The sequence below is a fragment of the Schistocerca serialis genome, chromosome 6, assembly GCF_023864345.2.
Source record: "Schistocerca serialis cubense isolate TAMUIC-IGC-003099 chromosome 6, iqSchSeri2.2, whole genome shotgun sequence".
NCBI lineage: Eukaryota > Metazoa > Arthropoda > Insecta > Orthoptera > Acrididae > Schistocerca > Schistocerca serialis.
The window spans coordinates 552,030,395-552,057,716 of NC_064643.1; the positions used below are offsets into that span (position 1 = coordinate 552,030,395).

Here is a 27,322-nt window from a genome sequence, read left to right on the forward strand (position 1 = left end):
GATAGTTTTCGTTGATGTCGCCTGGTTCAAAAAATGGCTCTGAGTACTATGGGAGTCAACTTCTGAGGTCATCAGTCCCCTAGAACTTAAGACTACTTAAACCCAACTAACATAAGGACATCACACACATCCATGCCCGAGGCAGGATTCGAACCTGCGACTGTAGCAGCAGTGCGGTTCCGGAATGAAGCGCCTAGAACCGCTCGGCCACTACGGCCGGCGACGTCACCTGGACTTCCGTTGTGCTGCAGAATGGCATCAACCCTAGTCTGAAAACATTTTAACGAAGTGACGAAGCGATGAAGTACAATGCTTCATGTGGTTTATAAGATCAAAGATTTGTCTGCCATTCCTAGGAAATAATAAAAGAGGAAGGAAATTATGGTAACAGTAATAAACCAAAAACTCGGCAACAGTTCATTCGTAATATAGAACAAGAATAGAAAGCAACGGATCTGCTGCCTGTGTCAGCACATATGCCATTTTCTGCTTTTAGCAAATACAGTTTTCCACCCTCAGTTTTCGCCCTTAGAAATGACAATTCGTAATGCCCAACCCCCGATTACAACATGATTTTCGAGCAGAGCTTCAAAAACTTAGAATAGACAGGAAAATACTGTTGATGTTTGCAGTAGTCAACGTAGCGAACGGTGCACGGAAAAGATTCTCTTTTATTTGCCTGTTTAATATCTTGAGTCTGTGTATCCTGAAACTGAGTGAGTCAAAATTTTTCTATCTCTGTTCGATTTCGACGTTTACTACAGGAAATAAGAGGAATAGAAAACCGAAGATAGGTGTGCTTTTTAAGAGAAACTGGTTATTTTGTGCGGTTTTAAGAGTCAAGTTAAACTGGTGTGAAAAAAAAGTATATAACCGAAAACAGTTTGTTTCAGTGAGAACCTTTATTCCTACTGCTGACGGACAAATTTCGTGAGGGGTAGCTGGTTCATGGTGGTCCCGTCGCATCGCACGGCCCCCGCGCTCAGTCGATGTCACGCCATTAGATTTCCTTTTGTGGGGATTCGACAAGGATCACGAGTACACGACACGACCCTGTGTCATTCCTACCCTTCGTGCACGAATCACCGATGAAATCAGAACTGTTGGTGTTGCAATACTGATCCGTGTTTGGGTTCAAAAATGGCTCTGAGCACTATGGGACTTAACTTCTGTGGTCATCAGTCCCCTAGAACTTAGAACTACTTAAACCTAACTAACCTAAAGACATCACACACATCCATGCCCGAGGCAGGATTCGAACCTGCGACCGTAGCAGTCCCGCGGTTCCGGACTGCGCGCCTAGAACCTCCGTGTTTGGGCAGAACTCAAATAGCGCCTTGTTGTTCTACGAGCGACAAGTGGGGTACACGTTTAAATTCTGGCGGAAGACAAGCCACGATCCTTCAGTGACGCGGCAAAAAGGAATGAATAGCGATGTGTACATATACAGATGGTGGTAGTATTGCGAATACAAGGCGTAAAAGGGCGGAACATTGGCGGAGCTGTCTTTTTTTTCTTTTTTTTTCGTTTTTTTTGTTTTTTTTTCTCCTTCGGGTGATTAATGTGAAAAGGTTTCAGACGTGATTAGGGCCGGACGCCAGGAATTAACAGACTTTGAACGCGGAATGGTAGATGGAGCCAGACGCATCGGACATTCCATTTCGGAAATCGTACGGGATTTCAATTAACGAAAACCAAGAGTGTGCCGAGAATACCAAATTTCAGGCATTTCCTCTCACCACTGACAAGGCAGTGACCGATGGCTTTCACTTAACAACTGAGAGCAGCTGCGTTTGCATAGAGTTGTCAGCACTAACAGACAAGTACCAGTGCATGAAATGACCGCAGAAATCAAGGTGGGACGCACGACGAACGTTATCCTTTAGGACAGAGCGGCGAAATTTGGCGTTAATGGGCTATGGCAGCAGACGACCGACGCGAGTACCTTTGCAAACAGCACTTCATCGCCTGCAGCGCCCCTCCTGGGCTTGTCACCATATTGGCTGGACTCTAGACGACTGGAAAACCGTGGCCTAGTCAGACGAGTTCAGATTTCAGTTTTTAAGAGCTGATGCTAGGGTTCGAGTGTGGCGCAGATCCCACAAAGCAGTGGACCCCACACTGTCACCAAGGCTCTGTGCAAGATGCTGGTGGCTCCATAATGGTGTGGACTGTGTTTACGTGGAATGGATTCGCTCCTCTGGTCAAAGTGAACTGACGATTGACTACAAATGATTATGTTCGGCTTGTTCGGCTACTTGCTGACCATTTGCAGCCATTCCCAAACATATCACTGGGCCACAGTTGTTCGCAATTGGTTTGAAGAACATTCTGGACGATTCGAGCGAATGATTTGGCCACGTAGGTCACCCGACATGAATCCCTTCAGATGTTTATGGGGAACTATCGAGAGGTCAGTTCGTGGACTAAATTCTCCACCGGCAACACTTTCTCAATTATGGACGATTTTAGAGCACAATAGCTCAGTATTTATGGAGTGGACTTGCTGAGTCCGTGCCACGCCTAGCTGCTGCACTACGCCGGGCAGAAGGGAATCTGATGCGCTATTAAAAGGTATCCCACGACTTATGTCACCTCATTTTTTGGAATGATCTACATCTACGTGATTACTCTCATACTCACAATAAAGTGCGTGGCAGAGGGTTCAATGAACCACCTTCATGCTGTCTCTCTACCGTTCCACTCTCGAACGGCACGCGGGAAAAACGAGCACTTAAATTTTTCCGTACGTGCCCTAATTTCTCTTATTTTATCGTGATGATCATTTCTCCCTATGTAGGTGGGTGCCAACAGAATGTTTCCGCAATCGGAGGAGAAAACTGGAGATTGAAATTTCATGAGAAGATCCCGTCGCAACGAAAAACGCCTTCGTTTTAATGATTGCCACTTCATTTCACGTATCATGTCTGTGACACTATCTCCCCTATTTCGCGATAATACAAAACGAGCTGCCCTTCTTTGTACCTTTTCGATGTCATCCGTCAGTCCCACCTAATGCGGATCCCACACCGCACAGCAGTACTCCAGAATAGGGTGGACAAGCGTAGTGTAAGCAGTCTCTTTGGTAGACCTGATGCACGTTCTAACTGTTCTGCCAATGAATCGCAATCTTTGGTTTGCTCAACCCACAATATTATCTATGTGATCGTTCTCACTTAGGTTATTTGTAATTGTAATCCTTAGTATTTAGTTGAATTTACAGCCTTCAGATTTGTGTGACTTATCGTGTAATCGAAATTTAGCTGATTTCTTTTAGTACTCATGTGAATAACTTCGCACTTTTCCTTATCCATGGTCAATTGCCACTTTTCGCACCATACAGGTATCTTATCCAAATCATTTTGCAAGTCGTTTTGATCATCTGAGGACATTACTAGACGATAAATCACATCATCATCTGCAAACAATCTAAGACGGCTACTCAGATTGTCTCCTATGTCGTTAATATAGATCAGGAACAATAGAGGGCCTATAACACTTCCTTGGGGGACGCCGGATATTACTTCTGTTTTACTCGTTGACTTTCCGTCTATTACTACGAACTGTGATCTTTCTGACAGGAAATCACGAATCCAGACGCACAACTGAGGCGATACTCCGTAGGCACGCAGTTTGGTTAGAAGACGCTTGTGAGGAACGGTGTCGAAACCCTTCTAGAAATCTAAAAGTATTGAATCAATTTGACATCCCCTGTCGATACCACTTATTACTTCATGAGTATAAAGAGCTAGTTGTGTTTCACAAAAACGATATTTTCTGAATCCGTGCTGACTATGTGTCAATAAATCGTTTTCTTCGAGGTACTGCATAATGTTCGTATACAGTATATGTTCTAATACCATACTGCAAATCGACGTTAGTGACATAGGCCTGTAATTCAGCGGATTACTCTTACTTACCTTTTGGGTATTGGTGTGACTTGAGCAATTTTCCAGTCTTCAGGTACGTATCTTTCTGTGAGCGAGTGGTTGTATATAATTGCTAAATATGGAGCTATTTTATCACCATACTCTGAGAGGAACTTGACTGGTATACAATCTGGACCGGAGGCCTTGCCTTTATTGATTTAAGCTGCTTTGTTACACCGAGGATATCTATTTCTATGTTTCTCATTTTGGCAGTTGTTCTTGATTGGAATTCAGGAATATTTACTTCGTCTTCTTTGGTGAAGGAATTCGGAAAACCGTGTTTAATAACTCTGCTGCAGTGGTTCTGTCATCAGTGACTTCACCTTTGTTATCGCGCTATGAAGGTACTGATTGCGTCTTGCCACTGGTGTGCTTTATATATGACCAGAATCTCCTTGGGTTTTCTGCCAGATTTCGAGACAGAATTTCGTTGTGGGAATTATTAAAAGCATCTCGCATTGAAGTACGCACCATATTAGGACTTTATGAATATCCTGTATTAAAGTGCACGCTTTTTAAAGTAGCACGAGTCCCATCTGCAAAGAGAGAAAATTTTGAGTGATTTCTTGGCCGTAGAGAAGGTGGTTGTTCGGACGCTGCGCATAGTAGCGTAATCAGAGGCCGGAGACAGTAGTGGAGAAGATTGCACAGCGCTAGGGTCACGAGAGGAAAGTTTGGCCCATCTCGCAAGAGGCTGGGACGAGACTAGCCCCTCACACCTCGTGAGTCCGCAACGGCTCGCCAGGGACTTGCCGTAATGAGAAGCCGTCGCCAACACCCCCGCCGCCCATGCGGTGTCTCGGCGTCTCGGGTCAGCCTCTTGCCACTCCGCTGCAAGGGGAAACTTGTGGCGGGAGCTGAGACGTGTGCTGCTGTGCTTAACCGGGCTCTCAGGCGTCGCTCCAACTGTCATCACTTCCGAATACAGTCTTGCTAGACTTCTGGAAGGTGTTCAATACAGTTCCACAATGTTACTGAACCGTGATTTACTTTCAAAGAATATTCTTAAGAATTTATTTTATTTACTAGCGATTCATCAAGAACATTAACACATTTAATCACACTATGCAAGCATGGAAGTAGTTGCCAGGGAGTAACTGATGAAATCATAACCAAATGCCTTTTAACAAATGGGAATTTTATTCACTTTAATAGTGCCTAAAAGCTTTTTTTTTTTTAAAGAAACAGACTTAAATTATAATCAGAAAGCACCCTCTAAATATCAAAGTTACAATTTATTCAGAGGCCGAAAGAAACAAGTTTCGACTGTATGAGCTTTCGGGCAGAGAAGCTTGCCGCTCCATTTTGACACGGCCGTAGTTACGACCGCTCACAAGTCTCTGGAAGACTACACTGGTGCAAATCTGCAACACACCAAATAACTTTGAACTACGAGTTTTAACAATTTACACAAGCACACAAACTATGCACCCCCTGTAGGAGGGATGGAAATGGTACAAAACACTAACAATTAAAATATTAACCTTGCCACCGAAGGTGCAACTTGATTTTAACTTCTAAGAAAAGTCTTACGGTGAAAGGGTGGCAACTTTATGTACTAAAATGATCATTTAAATAAAAGCCCATGAAATGCAATCTTATATAAAATTTTACAAGGTTGGCCAAACAATAGTTAAGGTGCTCTACAGTACACAGATACCGCCTCTCAAGAGCATAGGCAATAATATCAAAGTTTCCAAAGATCAAAACATATTTCAGGTATTAGGCCGTTACACTCCAAGCAATAAATTCGTTAACACACCAAATCCGGCAAACATGACAGAGGAAGCTACTAACATACAGTAGATTACTGAACAACCCGAACCGCAGGTTGCTCTAACCCGCCCCTACTCCACAAGGGAAAAAACGGACCACCCAATTTATAAACAACCACCTTCCCGCGGGTGGGCAAACGGAGAAGAACGGGGGACGACCCCAAAGCAAAGCGGCTGGTGACCTCACCAAGAAAACAAGTTGAATTTAACAAGAGTAAATCAAACAAGATATCACCAATCACTTAACTTCTAAGAAACTGCGATTTCTCGAGAAGACCTGGCGCAGCACCCCCAAATCGCTCTCTCGAACCGTCCGCTGCCAGCCGCTTCAACGGACGCAGGAAGGCGCGCCGATCTCCCGTCTCACGGCGTCGCAGCTCGCACCGGCCAGACTGATGTCGTGAGTTGACTCCTGTTGCTCTCGTGTCGACCGTGAAGTCACTACCCCTCGCTATACGCCGCGGTCCACTGGACTCACGTGGCGACCTCACATGCGCCGACACTCAAGACGGACAAGTCATCTTGTGTCTCAGTGCGCGACCGACCAACCGATCGATCCAACCGCCAGTGACTATTGCCTGAGCAAACTCGAGCAGACTGGCGGCTTAACGCGCAGGCAGATGCAGGAACTAAGCCTCGACCGGGCGAGCACTCGCTGAGTTCTCTTACTGGTGGAGTGGAAAGACTCTCATTTTGCCGGCCTTAAAGATTGATTCGAATGACAGACATACTAGCACTCCGAACGACAGACACTAACTGTCTAACAAATGCGGACGAGAGACAGAATAGCAAGCTGGGGACGAGACACTGACCAAGGCTCACCCACTGGCGAGCTCATAGCGCCCCTTAAATGCACGTGAACAGGCAACCTTTCCCCTTTCCCACCAGAGGGAGACACCAAAGCTGCGATTGCCACAGCGGCGCCACTGCCAGAAACGGAAGCTGCGCTGCGGCGCGCTCTTCAAAACAGCAATTTTTGCCACGGCTCAGTTACTAATGAACGAAAGAAGAGTGTACGGAGTATTAGGCTAGCTTCGTGACTGGCATGTTTGCTTAGAGTACAGAAGTCATAGTACGTAAAACTAACTTCAATCGTACCCAAGGGAGTGTAATAGGACCATTACTCTTCACAATGTACAGGGTATTTCGGTGTTTTTGCATCAGACGTCTGCGGGTGGTAGATCACATCATGGGGAACAACTTCTGTCAGAGACAGTGTGTTCGCTGACGCTTCCTCGAGACGGTAGACGTCGTTTTATTGAATTTGCCGGCCCTTGCACGACTGGGTTTCACCGAACTAGCAGCACACCTGGTTAGTAACCCTGCATCTGCATGTTACTTACAACAGTAAATTGATAGTGATTTGTAACAAGAAAACATTAAGAATGGTTTCCCTAAGCGGAGAAACATACACTGCGCAACAGAATTCAAGGATCACTTTCTGTCGAAACCCCATAATTGGTTCCTGTTGTGGAGCAGAAGTTTGATATTTGGCTCAAAGGTGCCTGCAACCTCTCTCTCTGTAATGTTGCAAAGCTTAGCGCCCGCTATGTCACCCTTGGGTTCTACAACGCTTCGAACAAGGCGATGACACATGCGGAAAAAAGGCCAGAGCTCATTAGTTCATGTGGGATGTAACGTGGGTTACTGATGTCACCTTGGCGTCCAGTTTCACCGTAGTTCTGCTCAGCGCCACCGTGGACGTGTAACACGATGGGAAGGTAGTCACATTCCCTGTTACCTAGGTTTCACCCCTTCTTCTTACGCTTTCTGCGATGGAGGTAAGAACCGCGACTCCCAACGTTGAAACCGCGTGGTTTTCTTACAAGTGGCCGAGGTAAACATTTCGGATACACATTTCAGACACACCGCAGCTTAGAATCTAAACTCCAAGGCCTTGATGGCTATTGCAGTACAGTACACTCAACAAGTGCTCTTCGAACTACGCTCGTACGCCGCTAGCTGTGACTCGTTGCATTGTCCTGCTGGTAGATGCCACCGTGCCGAGGAAAAAACAAATTGAATATAGGTGTGGACATGGTTCCAAGGATAGATGCATTGATTGTGCCTCCCAGAATGACGAGATCGGCCAGGAAATGCCACGAAATCATTCCCCAGATCTTAAGGCTCCGAAGATTATTACAGGATGTTTGCTTTCAGACGTTTCACTCCATACACGCTAACGACCATCTGATCCGATGGAGCATAAAACATCATTCACCTGAAAAGGCCACTTGTTGTTACTCAGTGGTGCATGAACGTGTCACCTGTTGCAGAACCCCATACGCCGGAACGTCCACATAGGGAACTCACATGACACCGATCTGTAAGTCCACGGTATTGTTAATAAGTATAGAAAACCGTCCCGAAACACACGTGCTACAAAAAGCCACTGTTTCCTGCGCATGTACCCCGACATCACTATGAGATACGATCACCATGCACACGTACACAGGCTGCACAACGGGTTGGCATACTCTGGATCAGGTGGTCGAGCAGCTGCTGGGGTATAGCCTCCCATTCTTGCACCAGTGCTTGTCGGAACTCCTGAAGTGTCTCAGGGGTTTGAAGAAGTGCAGCGATACGTCGACCGAGAGCATCCCAGACGTGCTCGATGGGGTTTAGGTCTGGAGAACAGGCAGGCCACTCCATTCGCCTGATATCTTCTGTTTCAGCTCGGTGGGGCCGTGCGTTATCATCCATCAGGAGGAAGGTGGGACCCACTGCACCCCTGAAAAGACGGACATACTGGTGCAAAATGACGTCCCGATACACCTGACCTGTTACAGTTCCTCTGCCAAAGACATGCAGGGGTGTACGTGAACCAATCATAATCCCACTCCACACCATCAAACCACGACCTCCATACAGGTCCCTTTCAAGGACATTAAGGGGTTGGTATCTGGTTCCTGGTTCACGCCAGATGAAAACCCGGCGAGAATCACTGTTCAGACTATACCTGGACTCGTCCTTGAGCATAACCTGGGACCACTGTTCCAATGACCATGTACTGTGTTCTTGACACCAGCCTTTACGGGCTCCCCTGTGACCAGGGGTCAGTGGAATGCACCTTGCAGCTCTCCGGTCTGTAGAGCGTGTGTCTGGAAACAACTGTTCCAGTGGCTGCGGTAAGGTCCCGAGCAGAGCTACCTGCAATATTCCATGGCCGTGTGCGGGCACTGATGGTGAGATATTGGTCTTCTTGTGGTGTTGTACAATGTGGACGTTCCGTACTGTAGCGCCTGGACACCTGTCTGCTGGAATCGTTGCCATAATCTTGAGATCACACTTTGTGGCTCACGGAGGGCCCGTGCTACGACCTGCTGTGTTTGCCAGCCTCCAGTCGCCCTAGTATTCTACCCCTCATAAAGTCATAAATATGTGTTCTTTGAGCCATTTTCAACACACACTCACCATTAGCAAGTCTGAAAACGTCTACACACTTACTCGCTGCACCGTACTCTGACATGCACCAAGACACCTTTGGTATGTGGACTGCTGACAGCGCCACCATGTGACGAACGCATGGTCATACCCCGAGGTGATTTAAACCCGCAAACCGCCCACCAGAGCAATGTTTCACCATGTATCAGCATTATCCTTAATTTATGAGCATGAGTGTACTCTCCTCTGCCAGTGCTGCCACCTGCCGTCTATGAGTGGTTATTGTCCGTTATGTCGAACATAGGCGGTGGTCATATTAATGTGACTGGACTGTGTTGTTCACGGGACAGCAGAGGGAAAGAACTCGTGGGTCAACCATTTTTGAAATATGTCCACACTGAAAATACTTCTATATGTTCCCTGTTGGTGGTAGTCTGTGTTAATACTCCTCAAGCCACTGCTGAGTGCGTGGTACATTGTACCAATATTATCAGTGTACTTTCCTGGCTCATCCGCGTATTGAACGAGGAAAAAAAATTGTCCTTATGCTTCTGTACACGTCTTGACCTCATTTTTTTCCATGACTCCTAAGCGAGATATTTGTTAGTAGCAGCATAATTGTCTCCGAATACAGTTTCTAGAAATTTTTCCAACAGGGTTTCGCGAGAACAACGTCGTCTTTCTTCCGAGGATTCCCGAGCCTTTCTGTTACACTTTCGTATTGCCCACACCGACCTCTTCATGAGGGTAGCCGCGCGAGCCTGAATTCGTTCGATGTCTATTGTCATAACTACGTGATAAGTACTGCAAACACTGGATATGGTCGCTCTACCATCGCGTATGCACTTACCTTCACAGATGCATCGCACTTTTCCAGAACCTCTTCAAGAAATCAGTCTTCAATTCGCCGTCTCTAGTAATGGTCGTCCCAGATTGCTTTTTATACGATGTGGCGCGCTTGAGATGTTGTTCACCAATCTTGTAATCGGACACCATGCGATTCTCTCTCTTCGGCATAGGCATTACCTTAAATTTATCCACATTAAAGAGAGCTGTCATTTACTGCACCAATTCGAAATTTTGACCAAGTGTATTTGCGATTCATTGCGGTCCTCGAACGACGGTACGTACACTATGTGATGAAAAGTATCTGGACACCTGATAATGACTTAAAAAGTTCTTGGCGCCCTCCATCGGTAATGCTGGTATTAAATATGGTGTTGGCTCACCCGTAGCCTTGATGGCAGCTTCCAGTCTCACAGGTACACGTTCAGTCAGGTGCTGGAAGCTTTCATGGCGAATGGCAGCCCATTCTCCACGGAGTACTGCACTTTGGAGAGGTATCGATGTCGGTCGGTGAGGCCTGGCACGAAGTCGGCGTTCCAAAACATCGCAGAGGTGTTCTATAAGTTTCAGGGCAGGGCTCTGTGCAGGCCAGTCCACTACAGGGATGTTATTGTCGTGTTACCACTCCGCCACAGACCGTGCATTATGAACAGGTGCTCGATCGTGTTGAAAGATGCTATCGCCATCCCTGAATTGCTCTTCAACAGTGGGAAGCAAGAAGGTGCTTAAAACATCAATGTGGACCTGTACTGTGATAGTGCCACACAAAACAACAAGGGGTGCAAGCCCCCTCCATGAAAAACACGACCACACCACACCATACCATAACACCACCGCCTCCGAATTTGCTGTTGGCACTACACACGCTGGCAGATGACGTTCTCCGGGCACTCGCCATACCCACACCCTGCCATCGGATCGCCACATTGTGTACCGTGATTCGTCACTCCACATAACGTTTTTCTATTGTTTAATCGTCCTATGTTTACGCTCCTTACACCAAGCGAGGCGTCGTTTGACATTTACCGACGTGATGTGTGACTTATGAGCAGCCGCTCGACCAAGAAGTCAAAGTTTTCTCAACTCCCGCCTAACTGTCATAGTACTTGCAGTGGATCCTGATGCAATTTGGAATTCCTGTGTGATGGTCTGGATAGATGTCTGCCTATTACACATTATGACTCTCTTCAACTGTCGGCGGTCTCTGTCAGTCAACAACAGACGAGGTCGGCCTGTTGGCTTTTGCGCTGTACGTGTCCCTTCACGTTTCCACTTCACTATCACGTCGGAAACAGTGGACCTAGGTATGTTTAGGAGTATGGAAACAAGTGACACCCAATCACCTGACCACGTTGGAAGTCCGGAACTTCCGCGGAGCACTAAATTCTTCTCTCTCACGATATCTAGTGACTAATGAGGTTGCTGATATGGAGTAGCTCCTAATATGAAAAACGTATTTTTCTGGGGGTGTCCGGATACTTTTCGTCACATAGTGTACCTTTACACAACTTACTGTCAGCGAAAACTTTTACTGTTGTGTTCATCCTGTCTGATAAATCGTTTATGTTTAATGAGAACATTGGATGTCCTGTTATGCTTCTTTGGGGCACTCCTGTTGTACTGCCTTACTTACAGTTTAACGTGCAAGATTCCATTATTCAAATATTGCTCGAGCCAATCACCTATTTGCTAAGACACTCCCTATGATCGTATCATGACCAGTTGTCGACGATGAGGTACAGTGTCTACGAAAATTAAGGAAGACGAATCTATTTGTTGATGCCCGTCACTATTATCTGCAAGATGTCTGGTATGAATAAAGCCAGCTGTTAGTCGCGAGTGATTATCTCTGAATACGTGCTGATTCTTCGTGAGTTGTTTGTGTTCCTGCAGCAACGTCGTAATGTATGAAACATTCTGTATTCTAATCTCAAAATCTGTACGACAAATGCCTAGAAGTAATGGGTCACCCCATGGGGAAAAACTTTAGTTAGAAATAAAATGTTTACTGACGCTTCCTAGCGACACCAGGCGTCGTTCTAGTGAGTTACCTCGGCCCAGGGCGACGAGATTTCACCGAACACCAGGGCCTACTAACTAGGTGTCTAGGTGTGCTGCATCTGCATTCTACTTACGCTAGCAAAGTGATCGCGCTTCTGAAAAAAAAAGCCTTACGAAAAAATGTCTCTAATCAGAGAAAGATATTTAAAAGCTCGGCCTGCCGCCTTTCACACGGAGCAGATGATTCGCTTACAGGCGACACACACACAGCAGAGTGCCTACGGCGATCGCGTCATGTCGCTTTATTCATTTCTGAGCACGCAGTGAGCCCGTAAAGACACCTAGAAAATTGTGTCTCTTGTCAAGTATGAGTGCCTCCTGAGAGATTTCGCCCGATTTCATGCAGCCCACGCAACGTAACTGTCGTGCACTTCCTTCTTCATGACAATTCTCGGCCGCACACTTCAGAGGCAGCATGGAAGCTCCTGCAGCGTTTTCAATTGAAAGTGTTTAGTCACCTACCATGCAACCCACACTTGGCCCCCTCTGATTTTAATCCCTCCTCAAACGAGTCGCTGACTATGAACAACGCATTTTGGCACACATAATAAACTGCCCATCAGGGTAGAGAACCGACAGAGAGTACAGGCGGCTGCCTTCTGTGACGAGGGTGTAAGAGGTCCATTATTAAGGAATTTACTGCTAGCGCACTCGAGCAGATGTAATTTCGATGGATTGCTCACGCGCTGTCTGCGATATGTAAGCTATAAGAGAATCTCAGACCAAAGAACAGTGTTGGCTGCAGTAGGAACTGTGTAGCAGTTGTAGTAGTAATAGCGAGCAGTCGTGTGTATCGAGTTGGCTGGGCCGGTCGTGGGGAGCGATGGCGGTGCCTGAGCGATGTAGTATAAGGTAAAAGCAGCCTCGCGCATATATACTATTGCTATATCAAGTCCCATGTAAATGTCTTAAAAAATCTCTTAATAATAATCTTTCTTATAAAAATTAACTTTTTACAATCATTCATCTCAATTTAAAGATTTTACTAATTTCTCCAGTCCATGGTCATCCCGATTATTGTAAAGAAAATCAGTTGTTTCTTTTTATACATGACAAAACCATCGGCCAGCATTGCACTGAGCTGTGCCAGAAAAAATTCTTATAGGAGCAGATATATACGCGTTATCTGGCGACCTTATTGAGGTAAGAATTTTCAATTTATTCAGAATGATTTTTCAGGGCCATGACGCAGCACTGCTGGCGTCCAAATATACCAGTTCAAATTCACAATCAATTATTGAAAGGTTATAAGTGAGCCACAATTTTATTGAGAGATAGTCACATTGTGTTATTGGTAGGTTACGGAATTTTTTATTGAGAGGTTACGCTGAATGTGAATGATATAAACAGTTATATTTTTACTGTTGGGAGGTTTCGGAATTTTTCTGTTAGGAGGTTACAAGGGTATTGGAAATTTGGTACAGTACTGACAAGGGAACCTCCCCATCGCACCCCCCTCAGATTTAGTTATAAGTTGGCACTGTGGATAGGCCTTGAAAAACTGAACACAGATCAATCGCGAAAACAGGAAGAAGTTGGGTGGAACTATGAAAAAATTAAGCAAAATATACAAACTGAGTAGTCCATGAGCATGATATAAAACAAATAGGATAATGTCCGGTTAGGAGCGCTCTGGTCCCGTGGTTAGCGTGAGCAGCTGCGAAACGAGAGGACCTTGGTTCAAGTTTTCCCTCGAGTGAAAAGTTTAATTTTTTATTTTCAGACAATTATTATCTGTCCGTCAGTCCGTCCGATGCGAGGTAACTGCGCCGTAGTATGGGGACGCTACACCTAAACAAACATCGAAACACACGACTGTGAAACTGTTGCATTCATTTGTTGCAGTTTATGTGACAAACTCTTATGTTTTCATCACTTTTTGGGAGTGATTATCACATCCACAAGAAAATCTAAATCGGGCAAGGTAGAAGAATATTTTTACCCATTCACCAAGTGTACAAGTTAGGTGGGTCGACAACATATTCCTGTCATGTGACGCACATGCCATCACCAGTGTCGTGTAGAATATATCCGACGTGTTTTCCTGTGGAAGAATCGGTTGACCTATGACCTTGCGATCAAATGTTTTCGGTTCCCATTGGAGAGGCGCGTCCTTTCGTCTACTAATCGCACGGTTTTGCGGTGCGGTCGCAAAACACAGACGCTAAACTTATTACAGTGAACAGAGACGTCAATGAACGAACGGACAGATCATAACTTTGCGAAAATAAAGAAAGTAAACTTTTCACTCGAGGGAATACTTGAACCAAGGACCTTTCGTTCCGTAGCAGCTGACGCTAACCACGGGACCACGGGCGCTCCTGAGCTCGCGCTCTCCTTGATATTACGTATCTTGCCCATGGACTACTCAGTTTGTATATTTTGCTTATTTTTTTTCATAGTTCCACACAACTTCTTCCTGTTTTCTCGATTGATCTGTGTTCAGTTTTTCAAGGCCTATCCAACTTATAACTAAATCTAAGGGGGGTGCGATGGGGAGGTTCCCTTGTGAGACTGACCGAGATAGGTGGCACGGTGGTTAGCACAGTGGACTCCCTTTTGGGAGGATGGTGGTTCAAACCAGCGTCCGGGCATCCTGATGTAGGTTTTCCGTAATTTTCCTAAATCGCTTCCGGCAAATGCCGAGATAGTTGTAAGGACACAGCCGACTTCCTTCCCTAATCCGATGGGAGCGATGAAATCGCTGCTTGGTCCCCTCCCCCAAATCAACCGACCAACTACTACGACAGATGTCTCAGTGCGGCGACTATTTAGAAAAGTAACTGGAAGGAGTTGCAGGCTGTTGCAAATAAAACATTTTTGGTTTTCACTGTGGTTTCCATTTCGCGATCGGTCCTTACTTTCCAAATAGCTCTTGTATGTAAGACGCCTAGCGTTGCTGTAAAGGGTCACCAAAATTTTTGTCTCTAACAAATATTATTCTCCATGGCGTGATCTATTGCCCCTGGCAGTTTGTCGCAAAGATTTTGAAACACCCTGTATATTCTAGGATGCTGCAATAGATAAACCTCCCAATACCAGCAGCGTCCTGCTAAGTTGATGGGTGTGCTTTGTGTTACAGGAGGGAGCGCCAGCCGCCATGTCCTCGGAGCTGAGCGGCTTCCTGGAGGTGAAGGTGCCATCGCGCGTCCGCAAGAGGGGGCTCACTCCTTGGAAGGTACTGGAAAGTAGACTATAAGACTGGTGAAGATAGTAATACTGGGGGTAGACTGTAAGACTTGGTTAGACTGTAGACTGGGGGAAAGATAGTAAGATGGGTAGATGGATAGACAGGGTAGATAATAAGACTGGTGTATAGAGCTGACGAGAGAGAGTACGTTGACAGTAGAACATAATTTGATCATCTTCCATTGATCACATTCACAATAAAAGTTATGGAAACAAGCTACACTTACAGTCTGCTTTAGTGTATGAAAAATACGAGGGTAAGTCAATTATTATCCGCAAAGTAGTTATAAAATTGTATTGTAATCAAATAGGAAACTTAAAAGAACATCATTTTTCGACATAGTCTCCTTGCGTTTCAACTCACTTGGTCCATCGTTGTATAAGCTTCCTGATGCCCTCATAAAAGAAGATTCTCGGTTGAGCTGCTTCTTTCACTGCTTCGTTCGATGCAAATCGACGGCCCCTTAATGCCTGTTTGAGTGAACCAAATAAGTGATAGTTAGAAGGAGCAAAATCGGGACTATATGGAGGGTGATCGAGTACTTCAAATTTGAGTTTCTGGAGCGTTTCAGCTGTGTGGGCAGCAGTATGCGGACGGGCATTGTCGTATAACAACACACCTTTTGACAGCAGTCCTCGGCGTTTGCTTCGAATTGCAGGCTTTAGCCTGGTAGTAAGCATGTCACTCTAACGTACACTGTTTATTGTTGAGCCCCTTTTCCCATAATGTTCCAGTACTGGACGTTGTGCGTCCCAAAAAACCGTAAGCATAAGTTTTCCTGCGGACGGTTGGAGCTTGAACTTTTTCTTGCACGAGGAATTTGGATGTTTCCATTCCATACTCTGCCGTTTACTCTCTGGCTCGTAATTCGTCACCAGTAACGATTCTGTCTAAGAAGTTGTCCCCTTCGTTACCATAGCGATCCAAATGTTTTTTGCAGATGTCCAAGCGCGTTTGTTTGTACAACTGTGTGAGTTGTTTTGGGACCCATCTTCCACAGACTTTATGAAACCCAAGTCTGTTGTGAATGATTTCGTAGGCAGAACCGTGTCTAATTTTCAGACGATGTGCCACTTCGTCAATAGTTAATCGTCTGTCCAAGAAAATTATTTCACGTGAACGGTCAATGGTTTCTTCATTTGTGGCGGTTAACGGTCGTCCGACTGCTTCATGGTGCGTCGGAATTTTTCAATCCATTCGTAGACACTGTTTTGGTAAAACACTGTTCCCGTACTGTACCGAAAGTCTTCGATAAACTTCGGCCCCTGGTACGTCTTCTGACCACAAAAAACGGATCATTGAACGTTGCTCTTCTTTTGTGCAAATAGCGGAGCAGCCGTGATTAACAGCACGGCAGCGATAACGAAACTAACCTAGCAGTTTGAAAATTGCAAAGATATAACAAGAAATAAACATAGCATGCCTCATCAACGTAAAACGTCAGTACTACCAAAATAAACAAAAATATAACTAAATTGCGGATAATAATTGACTTACCCTCGTAATTTTTATCAGTTTATTTTCATTTAGTGAATCCCATGTATAAAACAGCTTCAGACGTCTGATTACTTTATAATGAGATAATGTGTTAAATAATTGACGCTATGCATGTTAGCGGGAAATAGTTTCGGGAAGGTTTGAAACTATGCGTAAAGTTTGTTGGAAGTTACTACGTGATCTCAGTACCAGACGCTGGGTAAGTATAGTCTGAGAAATTTGCACTACTTCAAGACAAAGTTTTTGACGCATCTTTCTGTTTATGACGTCATTTCTGAACTACGCGTCGTATAGTGATAAAATTTTGCAGATACATTCAGTATACGTGTATACAGCCTGAAAAATGGGTTACTAATAGGGTGTGTAGTAAAGAACTAACAAACTGAAAGGTCATGTCTGATGCTAAAATTTTACTGCCTGAACCGGGGAAATGTAAAAAGCAATAAACTTTTTCCCTTTCAGCATTTTGTAGGGGTGAAAGCGAGAGAAATTTTCATAAAGATTGGAAATTATGTGTAAAGTTTCCTGCAGTACGCTAAATGATGTCATTTACGATGAATATAGTCTCAGTAATTTACACGGCGTGATTTACGCTGCCCCAAGAGATAGAAACAGTTTCTGTCTGTAATACTTTACTTCCTGAGTTCAACGTTTAACACGAGATTATACCTTGTAATGAGTAGATTATGAAATATTGTAATTCTTAAATTCGACCACTATTGATATGAAATGTTCCAGATCAAATTTTTGTTGCCCAAGGAAGCTGTTAGGTAGCACCCTGTAACTGGGAGTTGATTACCGTGTACCGGAGGTAGTCGTTTTGTAATTTAAATTGTTGCTATTACTGCTATCATTTCATATTTCCACCGCCTGTCAGTATTTCACAGATATGTGAGTTGTGTAAAGGACACCCCCCCCCCCTACATTGGTAGATTAAGTTAAAGGTTGCATTAGTGGCAACAGCTAGTAAAACCAGAACAGTGTCTACTGTTGATTAACACGCTACTTCTTAACTGTCTCTCAAGGAGACTGTTACTGAATCAGCGTAAGTTGATCCCTGACAATTGCAGTTTGCTGGGTGCGGCAGCTTCACTGACCTACTTCAGCGAATAACGTAATGCTATTTTGTAGTTTTGTCATAGCTCTTGAGATGGCTACTGTTTCCGCCTGCAGCTGTTAGCGCTACGCAGTTGAAAGCTGGCAACAGTGCTGCAAGATGTCGGGCACCTTCTTACGCAGTCTCTGTTATAGCTCGCATTTTGGCATACTCTGCTGCGTGCACTTGTTACCGTTACCATTGCGAGGTTCGCGTTAGCTTTATGCCTATCAGCACACTAGAAGAAAAAATTAGTCACCCACAGGAGATATGCTAAAATCGTAGGATGCCACCTTTGGCTTTGATAGTGGCCTGAGTTTAGCGAGGCAGTAAGCCTAAAAAGTTTCTTCAGGAATGCCTTGCACAGCTGACTAGATCGCATACAGATACCAAATTTTGGGATGCTGATTGCTAAGTTTCACTTGCTGTTCCATATGTTTCCAGATATTCTCTTTGGGATTAATATCAGATGATGTAGCGGGCCAGTCGAGATTCAATGGATTGCCCATGTCTTCGTCAAAGCAGAAACATATACTTGCTGCTCAGAACACCGCCTTTGTTTTTGGAAGATGACAATGTCTGCAGAATACTCACCATGGAAACGTAGAAGAAAGGGCAACATTTCGCCACCGAGAATGTTGAAATAAATACCCTAATTCGTCAGCCTCACTGCGCTGTTTCCAAAAAAATGGTTCAAATGGCTCCGAGCACTATGGGACTTAACATCTGAGCAGTCCCCTAGAACTTAGAACTTCTTAAACCTAACTAACCTAAGGACATCACACACATCCATGTCCGAGGCAGGATTCGAACCTGCGACCGTAACAGTCGCGCGGTTCCGGACTGAAGCGCTGAGAACCGCTCGGCCACCGCGGACGGCCGCTGTTTCCATACAAGCAACTGGCACGAGCATACCGCTTCGTCGAAACAATTTCGTAAGCATTGAAGAATCACATGACTCTCTGCTACTAGGTCTACAGTGTTCCAAAGCGACCAGTGCGCTTCTGTTTCTGGGTGGCTAACACAGGGTGTTTAAAATGTTCAGATGTGTGTGAAAAAGCCGGACGAAGTGGCCGTGCGGTTAAAGGCGCTGCAGTCTGGAACCGCAACACCGCTACGGTCGCAGGTTCGAATCCTGCCTCGGGCATGGATGTTTGTGATGTCCTTAGGTTAGTTAGGTTTAACTAGTTCTAAGTTCTAGGGGACTAATGACCTCAGCAGTTGAGTCCCATAGTGCTCAGAGCCATTTTTTTGTGTGAAATCTTATGAGACTTAACTGCTAAGGTCATCAGTCCCTAAGCTTACACACTACTTAACCTAAATTATCCTAAGGACAAACACACGCACCCATGCCCGAGGGAGGACTCGAACCTCCGCCGGGACCAGCCGTACAGCAGGGTGTTTATAAACTAGTTATACAAAAGTAACTTTCAATTGTGAAAAAGGAAACTAACTTACAGAAATGTTTGATACGGCACTGAGAGCAGTATATCTTAAAGTTTTATTTATAAATGTTCAGTGTGGCTATCTTTTGTAACACGACAAATGTCTGACTGGCCGACCTGACCCGGCGTCATATATGACACACAGCCAGTTTCGCTGTAACGATTGTACCAGTTAATAACAGTTAGTCTTGGAGGTGGTCGCTTGCGATATTTAGTCCTCGACTACCTCGGATCTGTGGTAGCGGATTTGGATTCATAAAACCAGACTGTGCACCATTATACGAGGGGCGTTTGAAAAGTCCGTGCAAAATCCGAGAGACGGCTCCACAGGCGCGTATCTAGCTCATGTTTAGTTAGTAGCATCTTTGGAAAGAACGCACACCAAGTTTCAGCCATATTGGTGTATTTCTTTGTGTTTGGCACTCGTGTGAATCAAGGATGTCAAGAGATTGTCAAAAAAATGGACGAAAAAGAATTCCGTGTGGTGATTAAACATTACTTTATGAACGGCAAAAAGCCTCAGGAGACTAAAGAGAAGCTTGATAAACATTATGGAGACTGTGCACCTTCGATTAGAACAGATTATAAGTGGTTTTAAAATTTTCGGAGTGGCCATATGGGCACAAGTGATGCTGAGCGTTCTGGACGCCCTGTGGAGGTTACGACTCCAGAAATCATTGATAAAATCCGTGATATTGTGATGGATGGTAGAAGAGTTAAGGTGCGTGAACGGAATCGTGTTAAGTGTTGCAAGGATGGATTGCAGCTGTCCAGGAAGAATCCGCAAGACTCTAAGCGTCGTTTGGTCACTGTGGATGAAACATGGATACATTACTATACTCCAGAGACCAAACAACAATCTAAACAATGGGTTACCAAGGGAGAATCTGCACCAAAAAAGGCGAAGACCATTCGTTCGGCCGGAAAGGTTACGGCGACAGTCTTTTGGGATTCGCAAGGGATAATCTTCATAGACTATCTGGAAAAGGGTAAAACTATTACAGGTGCATATTATTCATCGTTATTGGACCATTTGAAAACAGAGGTGCAAGAACAACACCGGCGATTGGACCGCAACAGGTCCTTTTCCATCACGACAATGCACCAGCACACATCTCAGCAGTTGTGGTCGCAAAATTATTGGAATTAGGTTTCCAAATAGTTTCACATCCTCCCCCTATTCTCCAGACTTGGCTCCCTCGAACTACTATTAGTTCCCCAATTTGAAGAAATGGCTGGCGGGACAAAGATGTTACTCAAACGAGGAGGTGATTACAGCAACTAATAGCTATTTTGCAGACTTGGACAATTCCTATTATTCGGAAGGGATCAACAAATTAGAACAGCGCTGGACGAAGTGTATGTCTAAAAGGAGACTATGTTGAAAAATAAAAAAGGCTTACTCCAAACACGTAAGTAGTTTTTATTTTTGCACGGACTTTTCAAACGCCCCCTCGTACGACCCCATGATAACTGTTTGAATAAACTCACTCATGCAGGTCACCTAGCGGGAAAGTTGGAAACTAATAGTGTTAGGCAGGAATAGAACTTGAAGACGTACTGCATTCAATGCTGTATTAAACATTTCTGTAAACTGTTTACCTTTTTCTCGATTAAAGATTACTTTTGTAGAGATAATTTGTAAATACACTTATTGTCAAGCGTAGAATTAACTTGCGCTGCCTTATTATTACGAGGGGTCAGTGTGAAGTTCTTTACTGGCACACGATACTGAAACAGAATTTTACGATAAATCGGTTTTCAAATGATCACACCTTCTGTATCAGTGGTATTAAACATCAACATGCTGTAAGGATGTTACCATTTCTAGCCCTGGGAGGGCTGTTGCAGAGATAATCTGCCCATCGGCCAACTGCACTGCGATCAACAGCGTCATTCCCGTGCACCTTCTTCAGTGTCTTGTGAATTTTTGTCACTGTCTCGTTCTCACAACTATCTCGTTCTCACAACAAAGGAACACTCCAACAGCTCGTTGCTTCAGACGAACCTCAAGTGCAGCAACCATCTTGACGAAGTGACACGACAGCGCGACTTGAGGAAACAGGTTGAACTAAATTTGGCCGGCCGAAGTGGCCGAAGGGTTCTAGGCGCTACAGTCTGGAACCGCGCGACCGCTACGGTCGCAGGTTCGAATCCTGCCTCGGGCGTGGATGTGTGTGATGTCCTTAGGTTTAAGGAGTTCTAAGTTCTAGGTGACTGATGACCTCAAAAGTAAAGTCCCATAGTGTTCAGAGCCATTTGAACTAAATTTGAATTCAAAGGGGAAGATGTTGCTATGGCTTCCGTGAATAGCAAAGATGCAGAAAAAAGTTAGATTTTTCAACACATGTTGCGCATTTGTTTTTGAGTGAATCTCGTGTATACGAGGCAAGGATAAGAGAGTTTAAAGTGCGTAAAGAGGCGCGTAGTAATTTTCCACCCGCCTCTTAGTGCATAGACTAAGGGAACTGGACAAAAAGTAGCTGATGTTCCTACGAAATACCCTCCGCCATTCGCTGTGGCCTGCTGAGAATACACGCAGGTGAAGGTGCCCCGCAAGCCGGGAGCGAGCTCCGCCTGGGTGGTGAGCAGGTTTGTATCGACTGACCAGCTGCCAGTGGAATGTGTGGCCGAGGTCAGTCGCCGTCCGCTTCGGTTCGGAGATACGTCCGATCCACAGGCGCGAGTGTTATTGGCAGCGCCTGCTCAGCCACACGGCATCTGGCGGCGCGCCCGTGTATCTCCCTATCCGGGGCAGGATGCCCATCTACTGATGGAAAAATGCCGCTCTGCAGTTGCGCTGGGTACTGACAAGTACATATACTTTACATTTTACCGCCACTAACATGCACTCTCCTGTGCTCCAGAACATTACCCGGATACTTACCGTGTCCTTGTACTACAAGGCGCATCTGAAAAAACTTCGGAGGAAGACGTCGTGAAACGAAGAAACCGAACATAGCTTCACGTTGTTAACAATTCCAGCTATTCTTGCCCAACTGCTACTACAGTGCTGTTTATGTCATAAATTAAAATATTCATTATTCTTCTTTTGCAGTTGGATTTTATAGGCCTACTTAGAAACCTAACATTACCTGAATATTATTTATTCCAATCTTCCATTAGTCCACCACCTCCTCTCTCTCTGTCCATTTTCTCCGTCCCTCTCGTTGTCTGTCCATTTCTTCGTCCTCCCTTCTCTCCACGTTATCACACTCATTCCAATAGCAGTCTGCTGACTTCCCTGCAGTATTTCTTTTCTGCTTGTAAATACAATGCATACCAAATTAGAGTGAGATCTTTCCAGGAGTACAGGATAAGCTTCTTACTCTAAGGTATGCTCGCATACACTTATGTCAAATATATTATGTCAAATATACTTCTTACATATTTCACAGGTATTTGTACACATATTTCACGTGTATAACGAATTTCACCCTGCAGTTTCATTTTCACGCAGCTTAATGTTTATGACGATGTATCTCCTGAACTATGTGCTGTACAATCATATAATTTTGCAGCTACACCAGTGGTGTATATATGCCTACCGTCTGCGAAATATTTTGTGAACAGAGTTAGTAGCAACGAAGTAATAAATTAAAACGTCATGCAAGATGCGGCAGTTTTTTCTCGCATCTTAGTATTTGACGTCATATCTCCGTAACTCTGTGTCGTACAATGATGCAATTTTTCTGGTACATTGAGTGGAATATGTGAATACTGTCTGGAAAAGTGCCAAGTATACAATCAGTAGCAAAAAAGTAATAAATTAAAACGTCATGCAACATGTGCCAGTCTTAATGTGTGAACATTGAAAATGTAGTAAGAGGTAAAATTCTTCCCTTTCATCATTTTGTGGGATTAGTCAGCGAAAAAAAGTTTCCTAAAGGTTTAAAATTATTGGTAAAGTTGGAAATATCTAAGTTCTCTCGTTCTCAAATACTGGATGTGTAAAGCACGTGTATTATGGCGTCGCCGGCCACACTGCTTTTTCACCCCCACCCCTTTGATAGATGGGTGGTTCTTACCACAACAGTGATTCTTTCCAGACACTAAATCAGGAGATGATATTGAACTAACATACATCCATATATTTTTATACTTCGTATGGATTTGTTTATTAACGTAACATGCTTCACCTATTTTCAACAAACACACATCAAAAATTTTGCGTCACCTCCGCTCCGGAAGTTCCGAAATCTGTATGGATAATTGGAATAGACATCAACATAAACATCATTTCTGCCCTTTTTATAGCTCATGAAAACCACGCATTGCATGTTGTACCACCATACAGCGAGACCTTCAGAGGTGGTGGTCCAGATTGCTGTACACACCTGTACCCCTAATAGCCAGCAGCACGTCCTCTTGCATTGATGCATGCCTCTGTTCGTCGTGGCATACTGTCCACAAGTTCATCAAGGCACTGTTGGTCCAGATTGTCCCACTCCTCAACGCCTATTCGGCGTACATCCCTAAGAGTGGTTGGTGGGTCACATCGTCCATAAACAGCCCTTTCCAATCTATCCCAGGCGTGCCGATAGGGTTCATGTCTGGAGAACATGCTGGCTACTCTAGTCGAGCGATGTCGTTATCCTGAAGGAAGTCATTCGCAAGATGTGCACGATCGGGGCGCGAATGCCCATGAAGACGAATGCCTCGCCACTATGCTGCCGATAAGGTTGCACTATTGGTCGCAGGATGGCATTCACGTATCGCACAGCCGTTACGGCGCCTTCCATGACCGCCAGCGGCGTACGTCGGTCCCACATAATGCCACCCCAAAAACATCAGGGAACCTCCACCTTGCTGCACTCGCTGGACGGTGTGTGTAAGGCGTTCAGCGTGACCAGGTTGCCTCCAAACACGTCTCCGACGATTGTGTTGTTGAAGGAATATGCGACACTCGTTGGTGAAGAGAGTTCATCCGGCGTGTTATTGGGCCCATCTGTACCGCGCTGCATGGTGTCGTGGTTGCAAAGAGGGGCTTCGCCATGGACGTCGGGAGTGAAGTTGCACATCTTGCAGCCCATTGCGCACAGTTTGAGTTGTAACACGACGTCCTGTAGCTGCACGAAGACCATTATTCCATATTGTGGCGTTGCTGTCAGGGTTCCTCCGAGCCATAATTTGTACGTAGCGGTAATCTACTGCAGTAGTAGCCCTTGGGCGGCCTGAGCGAGGCATGTCTTCGACAGTTCCTGTCTCTCTGTATCTCCTCCATGTCCGAACAACATCTCTTTGGTTCACTCCGAGACGCCTGGGTACTTCCCTTATTGAGAGCCCTTCCTGGTACAAAGTAACAATGCGGACGCGATCTATCCGTGGTATTAGTCGTCTAGGCATGGTCGAACTACAGACAACACGAACCGTGTACCTCCTTCCTGGTGGATGACTGGAACTGGTCGGCTGTCGGACCCCCTCCGTCTAATAGACGCTGCTCATGCATGGTTGTTTACATCTTTGGGCGGGTTTAGTGACATCTCTGAATAGTCAAAGGGACTGTGTCTGTGATACAATATCCACAGTCAACGTCTGCCTTCAGGAGTTCTGGGAAATGGGGTGATGCAAAACTTTTTTTCATGTGTGTATTTAGCCACCTATTATCTTAGTAATTATTTGCTCTACCAAGGATTTTCTTTCGGGGGAAAAAATTGAGGTTAGGGTTTGGCGTTCCGTCGATGATGGTGTCAGTAGAACGGAGAACAAACTCACATCACGAAGGAAATTGGCTGTATCCATTTCAGAGTAACCCTTCAGTCATTTTCCTTATGCAATATGGAGAAGGAATGGAAAAGCAAAATCTGGATGGTCGGACGGGGATTTGAACCTAGTTCCATTCCAGTACGAGTAATGTCTCACCACTGCACCGCATCTCACAGTATCTTTTTAGTTGTTAGCTTCAGATATGCCGAAATGCGTAGCAGCACATTTAGGTTAAGTCATTATTTCTGTTATAAGGAGCAATCAATTGAATGAAATCGAGACAGGTGGAAGGAAGTTAGTGAACTCTTTATTATTTCAAAAGTAATCGCCATAACTGTTAAATACACTGACCGGCACGAAAAACGAAACACTTCTATTTCTTACAAAAACTGAAATTTATTTTAAATTTATGACGCTTTTATGACACTAATCCACTATCTTATGATGGAATATTGTGGTACGGTCCCATCTAAGTGTCCAGCAATGAAATAAGAAAGACGATTATAAACAGATTTAACAAAGGAAATTTTGAGTAATCTCATCAAGATAATGCATGTCAGTTTTGATGTTACACACTTCACACCACAGATCTCCGCAACGATTGATGATGATTGGTTTATGGGGCGCTCAACTGCGCGGTCATCAGCACCCATACAATGTACCAATTTTTTCACAGTTCAATTTTTTTACACAGTCCAATCTTGTTGCTGTCACGACTTATTATTGTTATTATTATTATTATTTCCTTCACTTTCTCAGACGTTAAGTCCGGTTAAAAATGGAGTGACGCGGACCTTGATCAAGCGTCACTTCCTTTTAACTGTACGGTATGTGTTATATTGCATTTAGGAACTTTCGGGTAATTGAACATGTATCAATAATTACGGATTTCTGTAGTTGTATATATATGTTTGGATGTAGCTGTATTGCATTGATGTACTGGTGGATATTGTGTGGTATGACTCCTGTAGTTGATAGTATAATTGGTATAATGTCAACTTTATCCTGATGCCACATGTCCTTGACTTCATCAGCCAGTTGGATGTATTTTTCAATTTTTTCTCCTGTTTTCTTTTGTATATTTGTTGTATTGGGTATGGATATTTCGATTAGTTGTGTTAATTTCTTCTTTTTATTGGTGAGTATGATGTCAGGTTTGTTATGTGGCGTTGTTTTATCTGTTATAATGGTTCTGTTCCAGTATAATTTGTATTCATCATTCTCCAGTACATTTTGTGGTGTATACTTGTATGTAGGAACGTGTTGTTTTAAAAGTTTATGTTGTAAGGCAAGCTGTTGATGTATTATTTTTGCGACATTGTCATGTCTTCTGGGGTATTCTGTATTTGCTAGTATTGTACATCCGCTTGTGATGTGATCTACTGTTTCTATTTGTTGTTTACAAAGTCTGCATTTATCCGTTGTGGTATTGGGATCTTTAATAATATGCTTGCTGTAATACCTGGTGTTTATTGTTTGAACCTGTATTGCAATCATGAATCCTTCTGTCTCACTGTATATATTGCCTTTTCTTAGCCATGTGTTGGATGCGTCTTGATCGATGTGTGGCTGTGTTAGATGATACAGGTGCTTGCCATGAAGTGTTTTCTTTTTCCAGTTTACTTTCTTCGTATCTGTTGATGTTATGTGATCTAAAGGGTTGTAGAAGTGGTTATGAAATTGCAGTGGTGTAGCCGATGTATTTATATGAGTGATTGCCTTGTGTATTTTTCTAGTTTCTGCTCGTTCTAAAAAGAATTTTCTTAAATTGTCTACCTGTCCATAATGTAGGTTTTTTATGTCGATAAATCCCCTTCCTCCTTCCTTTCTGCTTAATGTGAATCTTTCTGTTGCTGAATGTATGTGATGTATTCTATATTTGTGGCATTGTGATCGTGTAAGTGTATTGAGTGCTTCTAGGTCTGTGTTACTCCATTTCACTACTCCAAATGAGTAGGTCAATATTGGTATGGCATAAGTATTTATAGCTTTTGTCTTGTTTCTTGCTGTCAATTCTGTTTTCAGTATTTTTGTTAGTCTTTGTCTATATTTTTCTTTCAGTTCTTCTTTAATATTTGTATTATCTATTCCTATTTTTTGTCTGTATCCTAGATATTTATAGGCATCCGTTTTTTCCATCGCTTCTATGCAGTCGCTGTGGTTATCCAATATGTAATCTTCTTGTTTAGTGTGTTTTCCCTTGACTATGCTATTTTTCTTACATTTGTCTGTTCCAAAAGCCATACTTATATCATTGCTGAATCCTTCTGTTATCTTTAGTAATTGGTTGAGTTGTTGATTTGTTGCTGCCAGTAGTTTTAGATCATCCATGTATAGCAAATGTGTGATTTTGTGTGGGTATGTTCCAGTAATATTGTATCCGTAATTTGTAT

At 44.2% G+C, this 27,322-nt stretch overlaps 1 protein-coding gene across 2 annotated transcripts in view; it reads left to right on the plus strand.

The window, feature by feature from the left end:
* Nucleotides 1–27,322, plus strand: part of LOC126484499 (uncharacterized) — a 468,946-nt gene that overhangs the window by 382,301 nt on the left and 59,323 nt on the right. For both annotated transcript variants that reach the window (XM_050108037.1, XM_050108038.1), the window contains exon 3: nucleotides 15,078–15,173. In XM_050108037.1, the coding sequence (XP_049963994.1) occupies nucleotides 15,096–15,173 (78 nt within the window). In that variant the 5' untranslated portion in view covers nucleotides 15,078–15,095. The remainder of the gene's footprint in view (nucleotides 1–15,077; nucleotides 15,174–27,322) is intronic.